Source organism: Pectinophora gossypiella, chromosome 10 (assembly GCF_024362695.1).
Source record: "Pectinophora gossypiella chromosome 10, ilPecGoss1.1, whole genome shotgun sequence".
NCBI lineage: Eukaryota > Metazoa > Arthropoda > Insecta > Lepidoptera > Gelechiidae > Pectinophora > Pectinophora gossypiella.
In genome coordinates this window covers 8,373,153-8,386,436 of record NC_065413.1, presented here as the reverse complement: position 1 = coordinate 8,386,436, position 13,284 = coordinate 8,373,153, and the positions used below count along the sequence as shown (strand labels likewise).

Below are 13,284 nucleotides of genomic sequence, written 5' to 3'. Positions count from 1 at the left end.
ATGACTTTTATACATATGTAGTTTTCTAATGTTGAAATCGATTTCAATTACATTAAGGATCTATTTTTAGAGAGACTCAGCAATATCTAGCATTAGTATTGAATGGTGCCAATAAATTATTTTGCGATAGGTATTTCTGTGTACGTGGAGGCGTGTGTGCGTAACTGGGGCGAGACCATCCCCTGGGGACGTACAACAATAGCTGCAGCTCTCTTGCTTACTGGTGCGCTCTAATGAACCAGCCGATGTCACGAGCCGGCCGCGCCGCCCCCGGCCACAGTCATCCACACGCATCTAACTCATATACCCACATCATACGAAGAATATTATAATCTTATACATGTTATAAAGTGCTCAACAAATGGCTGTTGTTACCAAATCCGCGGTCCGCGGTATTATGTGTTCCATGATGGAATTCACCTTCAGAGCAAGTAAGCAATACTGTATCTTAAGAGAAAGTCTTAATGACATTTTTACTATTACCTTAAACGTAATTTGATTCGATTATTTTTTATTTAATTTCCTTCAATCTTCGTTAGACGTAATAACTGGCACCGTTATATTTTGTTCCGCTTGTTTTTCAAGTCACCTTTTTGGAATGTACACAAAGAAGATACCGGTTTGGTTCGGAGGTCGCGGCAAATTAATATCTGTTGTGTCAAATTTGGTTGCGCTATTAATTACAAATTATTGTCTTGTTATGATTTTCTAACTAGCTCTGTAAACGTGGTAAGCAAACTCTTAGGACAGATTGGCATACGACTACTTATACACAAACTTATATTTTTATTTATTTTGGGGTCTTATTGATTAAGACAACGTGCTTCCGATACGTGTCTAATGCAAGATTTGGAGATAAAACCTATCCGGTACATGTCTGAGCAGTCATGTTATCAATTGAACGTAATTATCGAGTAAATACAAGAAAATCCGCAAGTAAAGGATAGTAATGTGTTCATATTTGAAATGTTTAAATTAATCCCTTTCATTTGATACCCAACACACCTGACAATTAAGACAGTTCTAGTGACACCTCATTTGTTAAATTCTGATAGGTGGTTTAGAAGTTAGGTTGGAACAGACGTGCATACACACATACATACATACTGTTACGTATCGATATATGGACGTGTGGAATCAAAGATGGTTTAGAACACACTGACCTTTATTTATCAAACACATACATAAATATGCAACCGTGCGTGGACGCAACCACTCACACATAGATATTGGAACACATATACAACAGTTCCTCCCCTTTTAGCTTTTACTTAACATATTTATATAGAAAAACTTCTTGTAGTCTACCCGTGGTACAGACCGCAACCGCCCATCGAATAGGGGTCTGTCTGACGTTGTTGGGGGCGCTGGCAGCTGCTGAGCGCTCTCCTCGCTCGCAGCGTCGACTGCCGCTTCCTCTGCCTCATGGAATTCATCCGCATCTTCTTCCCCTTCAAGTTGTCGCTGTGGCCCATCAGGTTGTGGCGCAGATGGGTAGATTTCTTCCATAATATTATGGTGAGATGTCTCCTCTTGGTTCCTGTAATTCCCTGGCACCGAAGGAATTACATCTAGCGGTTCTATCGGACAGTTCCATGGATGGTGGGTGGTGTGGTCTGTACCTTTGTATAATAACAACTGATTTTTGTGTTTTTTATATTGCTCTGTTGTGACAAGGTCCTTAACTAAATAAACAACTTTTCCGATTCTTTTTATAATTAGTCCTCTATTCCATGAAAATTGTTTATTAACATTTGTTTTTTTATAAAGTACATTGTCTCCCGGACTATATACTTGTACGTTTGTACCCTGGTATGCTTTACTCTGTGAACACTGTTTAAGTTGCACATTTTTAGCGAGAGAGTCGGATGCTGGCGGTGGAGTTTGTGGATTAATTAAGTCTAACCGCGAACGAAGCTTATGACCATATACCAGTTGGGCGGGCGAAAAACCGGTTGTCGAATGTACAGAATTCCTGTAGTTAAACAAAAACTTCAATAATTGATTATTTAAATTGCTTTTGTGCGTGTTGTTTATGAGACAGGACTTTATGCCTCGTTTCACAATCTTAACGCAGCTCTCCGCCTGACCGTTACTGGCTGGGTGATAAGCAGGTGACGTCACGTGCGAAATTCCGTTTGAAATGCAAAATGTTTTAAATTCGTGTGAAGTAAAAGCCGTGCCATTATCACTTACTAAGGTATGTGGTAATCCGTATCTCGAAATGAATTCGTATAATTTAGAAATCACCGCCGTCGTAGACGTGCTCGTCATATGATAAGCCTCCACCCACTTAGTATACGCGTCTACAATCACTAAATACGACTGTCCATTAATAGGGCCGAGAAAATCTATGTGAATCCTGTAGAACGGCTGCGGCGGGTGTGGCCACGGCGCGAGCGGAGCGCGCACGGGCGACGGTCTAAGCTGAGCACATACCTTACAGCTGGCAATCATCTTCTCTATAGCCTCATCAACTCCTGGAAACCAAAACCTGCTTCGTGCCTCAGCCTTACTTTTGACAATGCCTAAATGTGCACTGTGCAGTTCAGTTAATATTGTATCCCTTAATTTATTTGGAATAACTATTTTATGGCCTCGCATAACACACCCTTTTTCCGTTGATAGCTGTGTTCTACACACAAAATACGGTTTAATTGCAACATCCGTCACTTTTTGCGGCCAACCACCTAAAATATATTTTACAACCCTACTCAGTGTTGCATCTCTCATGGTTTCCTCGCGCATTTCGTGAAGCGTTACCGGTAAACTATCATCTGTTGTAAAATAAACATATGACGCACGGTCATCGCAGCCGGCGAGTTGTCTGTTATCACTAATCGCGCGCGAGTCCTGATCGGGCAGACTGGCGCGAGAGAGAAAATCAGCGCTATTTTCTGCGCTGCGTATATACTCTATAGTATAATTGTAGCCGCTTAAAAACATGGCGTAGCGTTGTAACCTATTAGCAGATACTTCTGGTATCCCGCGATAGGGTCCAAATATTGATAAGAGAGGCTTGTGGTCGGTACGTAAAACAAACGGAACAGATCGGCCGTATACATACTGATGAAAACGACGGACACCAAAGATAATTGCCGTAGCTTCTTTTTGAATTTGAGAATATTTTTTCTCCGCGCTGTTTAGTGTCCGTGATGCGAAAGATACAGGCCTCTCCACTCCGTCTGCCTCAACCTGTGATAAAATCGCCCCCAATCCGCTTGGTGATGCATCTACTGTTAAAATGATTTTAGCGTGAGGATTAAAATGAGCCAGAACGCGGTCCGAAGCAAGAATTTGCTTTATTTTTTTAAAAGAATTATCTTGTTCTGTCCCCCAAGACCATTTACTACCCTTTTGTAGTAGGCTGTATAGAGGACACAATATCGTAGATGCGTTAGGTACAAAATTTCGATAATAATTTACCAGTCCTAAAAACGACTGAAGTTTATTCAAGTTAGTGGGTGTTGGCGCTTCTGCTATAGCTTTTACTTTTTGCGGGGACTTCTGTAACCCGCGTTTATCTATAGTATAACCTAAATACTCCACTTGATCCTTGAAAAATTCACATTTATCTTTTTGTAACGTCAATCCCGCTTCTTGCAACCTTTGTAACACGGCCTCAAGACGCTGAAGGTGCTGATCTCTGTCCGTGCCCGTGATCAGAATGTCGTCCAACATACACACAACCCCTTCCATGCCAGACAGCAGCCCCTCCATCGCACGTTGGAAAATTGCCGGTGCGCTCGCGAGGCCAAATACTAACCTTGTGTATTTAAAAATTCCGCGGTGTGTGTTTATGCACGTTAGATTTTGTGATTCGTCATCTAGTACAAATTGGTTGTAAGCTTGCGATAGATCGAGCTTAGTAAACTGTTGCCCTCCATGTATTTTAGTAAACAATTCCTGGGCCGTTGGTAATGGATATTGTTCTATAAGCAATTGTTTGTTTATTGATACGGAGTAGTCCGCACAAAGCCTAATCGCGCCATTGCGCTTGAGTACCGGTACAATGGGTGACGCATACTCTGCATGTTCAACCGGCTGCAATATACCTAAACGAGTCAGCCGCTCGATCTCTGCGTCGATCTTGTCTCTAAGTGCGAATGCGACGGGGCGAGCTTTAAAAAACGTTGGTTTAGCACTTCCTTTTAATTGTAATTTAACTTTATATTTGTTAAACATACCTAGCTCATTTGTAAATACTGATGGATATCGTGATTGTAGATTTCCAACTACGACGTGGTTTTGTGACAAGAAATTAACGGGAAACATTTCTATTTTAAAAAGCGATATGAAATCACGGCCGAGTATCGGCGGCCCTCCTCTTTGGATTACGTAAACATCCAAAACATGTGTCAGCCCGTTATAGTTAACTTGTAACGGCGCTATTCCGAGACAATCAATACAATCGCCGGTATATGTTAACAAGCGCTTATTAGTTATTGATAATGGCACGTGTTGGAAATGCATTTTGTACATTTTTTCGGAAATCGCCGTGACGGCAGAACCGCTATCAATTTGAAACTTGACCTTAATACCCTGAACAATTATTGTTTCAACCATAGGTTCTCCCTTTATCGACCGAATATTATTTAAATATAACTCACCGTCATCATCCGCGCTCTCAATGACTTCTCCTACGTGTGACACAAAGTTAATTTTTTTGCACATTCGACTTAAATGCCCTTTTACGTTACACCTTTTACACTTATAACTGGCAAATCTGCATTGCGATGACGTATGGTTTTTATAACCACAAACCGTGCACTGAGTTTTGTTGTTACTGACGCGGTTGACGCTGGTTTCGGGGGACTGGTTCATCTTAAACAGCTGTTCGTGCGGTGCGGTCGCAGCCGCGCTCCCCGTGGCTGCCGCCGCTCCTTGGCGTGCACTTTGTACGCTCGCCGCCAGCTCCACCGCTCCCGCTAAAGTTAGTTTTTTTGGATCCTGCGCAAATAGCTTCTCTCGCTCCGGTCCCGGTAGCATGCCCATTACAAACCGATCCCTTAACGCTTCTTCTACGTCTTGGAAGTTGCAATGTGCCGTTAGCCCGCGCAATCTCGCTGCCCATTGTGGGTAGGTTTCACCCACCGTTTGTGTCGCAACGTAAAAATTGTATCTTTCGCTAAAACCACATACTTTGGGCGTAAAGTGATTATCCAAAAGCTTCAAAACGTCTTCGAATGGCACTACCTGCAGTTCCTTTGGCAAGGCCAAATCTGCTGCCAGTTTATATGTGCCGTCGCTGAGTGCGCTCAATAAAATAGCCCGCCTCTTTATTCCATGTGGATCCTTTGTCTCATCGATGTCGTTCGCGATGTACCATTGAAGTAGCCGGTTTTTGTATGTCTGCCATGATTGTAAATTGTGATCGAAACTGTTTAAAATCCCGAATTGAGACATTATGATTATTTTTCTTGTGGGTAGTCGTCGCCACTGTTACGTATCGATATATGGACGTGTGGAATCAAAGATGGTTTAGAACACACTGACCTTTATTTATCAAACACATACATAAATATGCAACCGTGCGTGGACGCAACCACTCACACATAGATATTGGAACACATATACAACACATACATAGCGGTCAAACACATAACCCTCATTTTTGCTTCATGGTAAATATCATCATCATCATCATCATTGACCTTATACGTCTGTTTCAGACGATGGTAAATATAGGTATAATTTAATGCACGATATTCATCATTTTGTCACGATTTATAATTTTGTTCGCCCCTGAAGCGACAAAAGGCGTAAGAATACCCATCGAACACTACTTGATACAAGCTACGAGCCGTAATACAAGCGACATTGATTGGGCTACGGTGCCAAAATATGAAAGTACAATATTTGTTGCATTATTTTGATTCGCAGTTTATATAATAAATATAAGCTATGCGTATAATAATAACATTACAAAAGGTTGTTTTTTTTAATCGATAGAGTTATGCAATAACAACATGGCTCTACTGCCGTTATCAGATAGAAAGTCTGAGCGCAATATCCGTGTGCCTAACAGTAAAAGTGATAAGAAATTTTGTTCACAACAGAGGTTAATCAAACTGCAGAAACTTTGCATAAAAGTCACTATTTATTGACCAATTTATTTAATTTTGTTACTACAGTATAGTATTTTATGCAACAGTTGTATAAGAAGGGTCAAAAAATGCGAGTGGCGTGAGTTGCGATGTGAGCCTTGGCGAACATCGCAATAAGAGACGCCACGAGCATTTTTTGACCTAGTTATACAACGTTGCATACAATACTTTTTCTACGACGACGTAATTTTAAATGAAACAAAAATTATACAAAGAAAAATTTTATTTATAACTTTATTTTCCAACGCGCGGGAAAATGGCGGCAAATGTATACTTTTTTTTTATAGTATATCTATGGCACCAAACAAAGTAAAGGTGCCAGTTTCCAGGTCAAAAAAAAAAAAACAACAACAATGCTTTTTTGGCGACATTATAGTACAGTTACACTTTGTAAACAATGCTTTTATAGGCCATAGAGCGTACACTTTTTCAAAGAGTTTAATTATGTATGTACTTATATTAGACTTTTTGGTTATTTAAATGCCAGATTAAAGTAGAGGAGTAGAAAAAATACATTAAAGTGCGTTTTATTTCACAATAAAATAACAGTTTATAAACCTTGTCAATACATTTCAGTTGGATAAGTAATTAACGGGTACGGTCGGATATCGTGATGATATTAAATACTAGAATTTATTACAAGGGAGTTTCTGTGTTTAAGTTTGCAACTCGATAATTTATTTTCTAAGAAATTTTACAATATAGATGGCCAATCAATGACTGTAAAGATTTTCGTTCGTTTTACCTTCTAATCTCATGGACAACAGACGTACGCATCGTTTATCCTTGTTTTTGGGCATACATTATGACCCTTTTTATTACACCCAGGCACAATTACATCTTCCACCCATTATTATTCTGATCATAATAATATAGGTACCCACATAATTGTATACATAATGTGATCCAAATATTAAGTGTACATTGTATTTTGGAATAATTAGGTACCCTTAGTAAAGAGAAAATTGATAATTATTTATCACGTTAAAGCTGCACAGTGCCATCTATATTATTTTTGGTGAACGTAGCCTGGAAAGTCCATAATTACAGAAGGATTTAGTTACAAAGGTAGAGCTAAAAAAGGGCGAAAGATGATAGGTTGTCCTTGACTACGCGTATTCGAACATTGAAAATCTCGTTATAGTTGTCAAGAGCCAAGCTGGATTAATGACTCTTGAATATTTTAAAGAACTAAATAACGGATATTGGAGTACTGAGAACGCTAAGCTGAAACCATGGGGCGCGAGCGATGTTCGTTGCGCGTGCGCTTCGTGCGGCGATGCCCGATAGAAACGGAGACGAGCACGTTTGACACTATGAACTCTTCTTGCTGAAATACGCGGCCCGTTCTATTATCTCCTAGTCGACAACATGTATATATACGAGCGTTCGATGAAAGCAAAGACTAATAGACTTGTTACAAGTCGCAAATCATTTCAAACAAAAAAAAACAATAATGTTAGTTATTAGCTAGCACTTGAGATATCTATCTATCGTACTACTAAGGCTCTGCTAATTATGATACGTCATTCCACGTCGAAACAATCCATGATATCTTCTAGTTTTTGCCATACAATGAATGACAGAACGGTTTCTAAAATATCTTAATACAGCAATAAACAATAATGTTATTATTACATTAGCGATCCGTCGGTCACGTCACACGAGTATAAATTACTAGTTTTTACTTTCGAATAATCATACATTAATGTCATGAATTGTAATTTGGGAGATGCCATTATAATGACTACAAAAACACCTTTCGCCTATAGTAATTACAGCAATGTAGCGAAGTTCTGCTTGGCACTATCCGTCTTCATTCTTCAACGTTGTGAAAGTCCTTATTGTTGTGTGTCGGCCTCATGAACTTATTGATTACAATAACATCTATTTACCACAACAATTAGTAAACAGCCAACTCTAACTTTTACCCCTTTCTTTGAACTTTAGCTACTATCGCATCGCATCGAGGATATCAATCATTTTCACGCCGGTACGTTGTGGCAGACAATATACCGATTCACCATTATCTCGCCTTTGTCCGAGCGCAGGCCTCTCTAATGCATTACATCTGTCAAAATCAATCTTGAAGTAATGATGTTAGGGTTTTCTAGTATTCAGCTTTCTTGGCTGTGATAGGTTGACCGCAGACAGAGGCAGACAATCGGCGCCCGCAGGAAACGGCGCGGGCGCTGCGGTTAGCATCCGTGCTGCGAGCTCGGATCACGAAAGCGAACCTGTGAAATGAGTTATTGAAGCGCGTCGACAACCCGATACCCTGCGAACACGATCTCCCATTAATAATAATTTATTCCACACCTTTATCTAGCTAGTACAAGTAACCTATTAGATGATAATTTAATAGCTGCGATTCATACTTACCGTATCTAACGCATTCACGACGCGTTTACATACATACACTGTTAACTGCAATCATAAAATACCCCATTTATGTATGCATACGTAATTTTTATTGCATCAATATTTGTATGCTAGCCACCCAAGTTTTATCTTTTTTATAAACAATCCTATAAAATGTATATATTAAAACTTTCTCGGCAACTGCATCACCAATACCGTTATTCGATTCGCATATTAAGAGATATTTATGTTAGTCCTTCCGAGACCGGGTTAGTTATAACTGGGCTCTAACATAAGTCCGTCTGGACGTGTGCTGTATCTAATTGACATCTTTGCATGTATTAATCATCCGCAAGGTGTTTCATTCCTATGTAGCTCACCTGGTCTAACTGCTAGACTACATTTTGTTCCGTTAACTGCACGGGATACATATGTCGCTCTAATTTCTCCAAGCTTACGATCATAATAAATCTCTACATTGTTCTTGCTATAATAGCTAATATAACATTAAACCTTATGCCATCTTATACCTAAGTGATACTTGATAGCTAAAATTATTGGCACTAAATGTTTATACCTTAAGATACTTCTAAAGTAATTATAATGTTATGTTAGCTTTCTCCCGCTGTTTATTATGTATCAGAAATACATCAATTGCCGCTATACGGGTATTGTACTATTTATAGAGCTGATCGTATTAATTCTGTTTGTGGTTTGTGTATATTTCGTCCGCAATAGATAATCTCATCAGGCGTATTCAGTATTTATTGTACCTAACATCTCAAGCGTGCCGATACTATCGACAAAGGTCTCTTGGATTTTTTATATTTTTATCGATCATCGTTTTCGTGCCAACCACGGCGATACCACTAGATTTTCGTGCCTTTATTCCAACTGGTACCTGATCTTTTATTCCGCCAAATTACATACAGTAAGCGGTTGGGTGACGAGACCACTGCTATTAGCTTAGGTGATTATAGCAATTCCATAAGAATTATATACTGTTACTTTATAACGTTAATTTAGTCTGTCGTGGTGACTTTCCACGTTGTTGTTGTCTTGATAAAACTAAAAAAGTAAAATAAGCTCCGTCCAATTTTAATCATATCAGTGCGTGTATCGAATTGAAAGTCTTCTCGATTACGTGCAGGCGCAGATGTGATCTAAAGGTTCAGATAATGGGTAGGTATCGCGAGGGTAAAAATAAAAGGAATTGGTATGCGCCCGCTTGAGACTTTCTATTTTTATCGAGAGAAGTCGCGGAGGCGAGCGCGGGCGCGGGCGCGGGCGCGGGCGCGAGTTGCCGGCGCCGGCGCCACAGCCTCCGCGTCTCGAGGTGGCGGCATCGCGCGCATTCCGTCAGCTCATGCGCCTCGGGCAGCGCGCACGCACGCGTCCTATCCAGTTCTGGTCCGGTGCTTTCCGCTTGTTTGTTTTGATTTGACTTTACACTCGCAAACCAAAACTTAATATAATATACTAACATTTATAACGAGGGTTGCTTAAATGATATAAAAACAATTGGACAATGACCTATTCGGAATGCGTCTGGTCGATTGAACAGCCGGCCGGTGCATAGAGTAGATTGACGTCTGATATACGGCAGATATTATCGGTCGAGGGCCGGTGCTCCTGCCCACGGATTTAGCTCTGCAGGAAATACACGGGAACCAGTTCGAAACGAGGAAATGGGGGTCATAAGGAGGAAAAAGCGAACGCGTAAGTCGACTTTCATATAAATTGCCGACAGGATTAAAAGTTTCGTGGCTACAAAAAGATATAATGTTTATTCAAGATTAATTTTATTGAATTATTTTCGGTAGGTAGGCAAAACAAATAATTGTCCTTCGTCCGTTTCCCAAAAAATTATTTTGGGGCAATTTCACGAGTGTTGTGCATGACGTGAATGTAAATATTTAATGTTAGTTTGCAATTGATTTTATCTTGTTGACAACTGATCTTGATCGTCTTATGTTGCGGTAATATACCTATTATAATAATATCGTATATTGTAGTACTACAATTCATCTATTACGGAAGTCCTTCTTACAGGTATTACATATCAAATCCATTTTCCGATTACAATGTCAGTGTAGGTTGATGTATAGCATGTAGTTAAATAGTATCTTATCACACAGCACACCCTGAAACAAATATAATTCGTCACACAATCGTGAAACATTAAATATTGTGCACTAGATTTTAATGGCTTTGCCTTCTGTTTAGCTAAAGTTATGTCTAGGTTTATTATTATGAACGTGTAGGTGCTGTTAGTGGCCATTATGGTGTTGAATATTATTATTTGATCGTAACTATAAGTTTCCGTACTTCACTTTAAAGACCAAACATGTATACCTAACATGATAGGTAAGGCACATTCTATGTTATGTTACGATCGTATAGAAAATGCTAATGTTCCTATTTATCCTCCTATAGGTTATTACATTAACATAAACTTGCAATAATGGCTTCGGTTGCCGGTGAATTAGAAGAAACTGCAGTTTCATACGGACTTTATGGGCCAAGCTGTAAAATCTTGGCAGAAAACCAGACTGAAGAACCATGTCAATTGAATACTTACTGGGAATGCATTCAGCTATTTTTGCATGCTTACGCCAAATAGCTAAGAACGGGTAATGCAAGTGTCATTCGGAACAATACATTCATCATTCTTGAAGTTAATGTCAGTTGGACAGGTTGAGTTGTCATCATCACAAACCGAAGTCTCGCGTTATTACCGCGCTCGCAATAACCCTCGGCTACTGTTCAATAGGCCGTACGTAATACATTTTATGTTATGCTTCAAGACATACCTCTCGCTTCAAGCGACGTAGGTAGGACATAGGTAGGTATGTACGTACATAAACTAAAACACCCGCGGTACCTGTTAGAGTAAGGCACAATGACAAAAATGAAACGGCAATCGCAATCGTGTGTTGTATACTGTGGTATATACTTAGGTATAGTAAGACCGAATGTTCTATAAAAATCCAAACCCCATTGTCTTACTTTTATGTCTGGAAATATCCGCCTTACGAAGATATAGTTCGATGCACACTAATTTATATCTAGCATTAAGATATAAATCCTACGACTATAATCGCGTATGTGTTGGTCACGTAAGACCGTATTCCTCTGTCGACATCTACGACATTTCAGCATGAGTTTTTTTTTAGTATTTGGCCCCACTTGCGTACAAATGCATTACGTCTGGAGCATTCCATGGAAATCGGTAACAATGTTGAACTATACTTTTGGCTCTAATGACTATTTTGTAAATGTTAATTTAGAAGCTTATGGTATAACCATTGTGTATCCAAACATAATTAAACAATAACTTTTAAAATCGTTATAAAAATAAGGTCGATTCCGAGGACAATATAGCAGTTGCGTAAAGTATGAAAATTACTCATAGTTCTATGTTAATTATAAACTTTTTGGAGAAATATACGGATCATCATACATTTTAAAAACATAGTTTATACTATCGTTTAATCATTTACTTACAAATTTTATATCCTGGGAGTTATTTCGTAAAAGTATTTGCAAAATAGACATCGCGTATCGATGGTGTCGGTTACGTGACGCAAAACACATAAAGTATCGTAAAAAATTAAACTTGAGGGTTGTTGTGTTGTAAATGTTAATTTATAAACACAGTTATTAGTCAGCCTCAGTGTGAAATTGGTTTACTTGAAAAAAATCGTTCCTGTTTAAAACTATCAGGGTTTTTGTGTGTTGTCGGTTACGTGACGCGTAGGAAAGCAGCTTAGAAAAGTGTTGATATATTCTTGAAATGGATTCGCCAAACAAAAGTGCTTCAAGAATGCGCAAATTTCGCGAGAAAAAAAAAGAAGATCTTGATTATAAAAAGAAGGAAAATGAGAGGATTAAGGAGCTTCAAAAGAAAAAAGGGGAACATATGATGAAAATGGAATTGGAAGAATTTCGGGAACGAAAGCGAAATGAAAAGAGACAGGAAAGAGTAAGAAGAAAACTCCAACAAATAGACTTGAACAGGTCTGATCTTTCGAAAGCATCAACTTCAAACAATTCTTCAATTTACCCCGAATGTAAAATTGGGTTTTTCAAGATTTTGTAAAATATGTAAAATAAATTTATGTGTAAAATTTTATGGCATGCTTCCTCTGCTACCTAAAAAAGCACGGCAAACAGTTTTCCTGGAAATTTTCTGCGACTTCACATGGAAAGGAGTGATCGATGGGGTAGGTGGCAATGTGAAACGTTTGGTGCGACAAAATACAATGTCACAACGGCGAACAATACTGTTACATTACAAACAGCTGAAGAATTTGCGACTCTGGCTTCAAATTTAGTCCCAAACACAAAAATTATATACATTTCACAAGCAGAGATTGAATTAGAAATAGCAGAAAAACGTCCATGGGAAAAGGTAGACCCCATTGCTGGGATATCGCAGTTCCATGTTTTGAAATGTGATGGAGAAGTTATTAAAGGCCAAAAACATGCACTGGACACACAAGAAACAGTTTCCCTGCCAAAAATTACGAGATTTACATTTTAAATTCGTACGTGTCGCTTACGTGACAAACTTGTCGATTACGTGACGCAGCATTTTTGTTAGATTTTTTTGGAGATGATAATCGTAAGAAGTATATTTTTTGTTGAAAATAAAAATGTGTACCTTATTCTTGTATTATGTTATTAAACCCTTTCCATATTATTAATAATTTCGCTGAAATTTTCAAACTTACAGTCAGCTTTTAAAACGCGGTAGATTTGATGTCGCTTACGTAACGCTTTTTATTGTACTGGTAACTCAGCACATAGTGAT

The 13,284-nt window shown here is 38.9% G+C and overlaps 2 protein-coding genes across 15 annotated transcripts in view; one reads left to right on the top strand and one right to left on the bottom strand.

Moving 5' to 3' along the window:
* The window catches only part of LOC126370455 (protein lap4), an 89,411-nt gene that overhangs the window by 47,392 nt on the left and 28,735 nt on the right, over positions 1–13,284 (top strand). The gene's annotated exons all lie outside the window — the stretch shown is intronic.
* On the bottom strand, positions 1,111–3,354 carry LOC126370472 (uncharacterized protein K02A2.6-like). The gene is made up of 2 exons (XM_050015344.1): positions 2,197–3,354; positions 1,111–1,833 (listed from the first exon to the last, which is right to left on the bottom strand). The coding sequence occupies exons 1-2, from the start codon at positions 2,944–2,946 to the stop codon at positions 1,261–1,263; spliced, it is 1,323 nt and encodes a 440-aa protein (XP_049871301.1). The 5' UTR covers positions 2,947–3,354; the 3' UTR covers positions 1,111–1,260.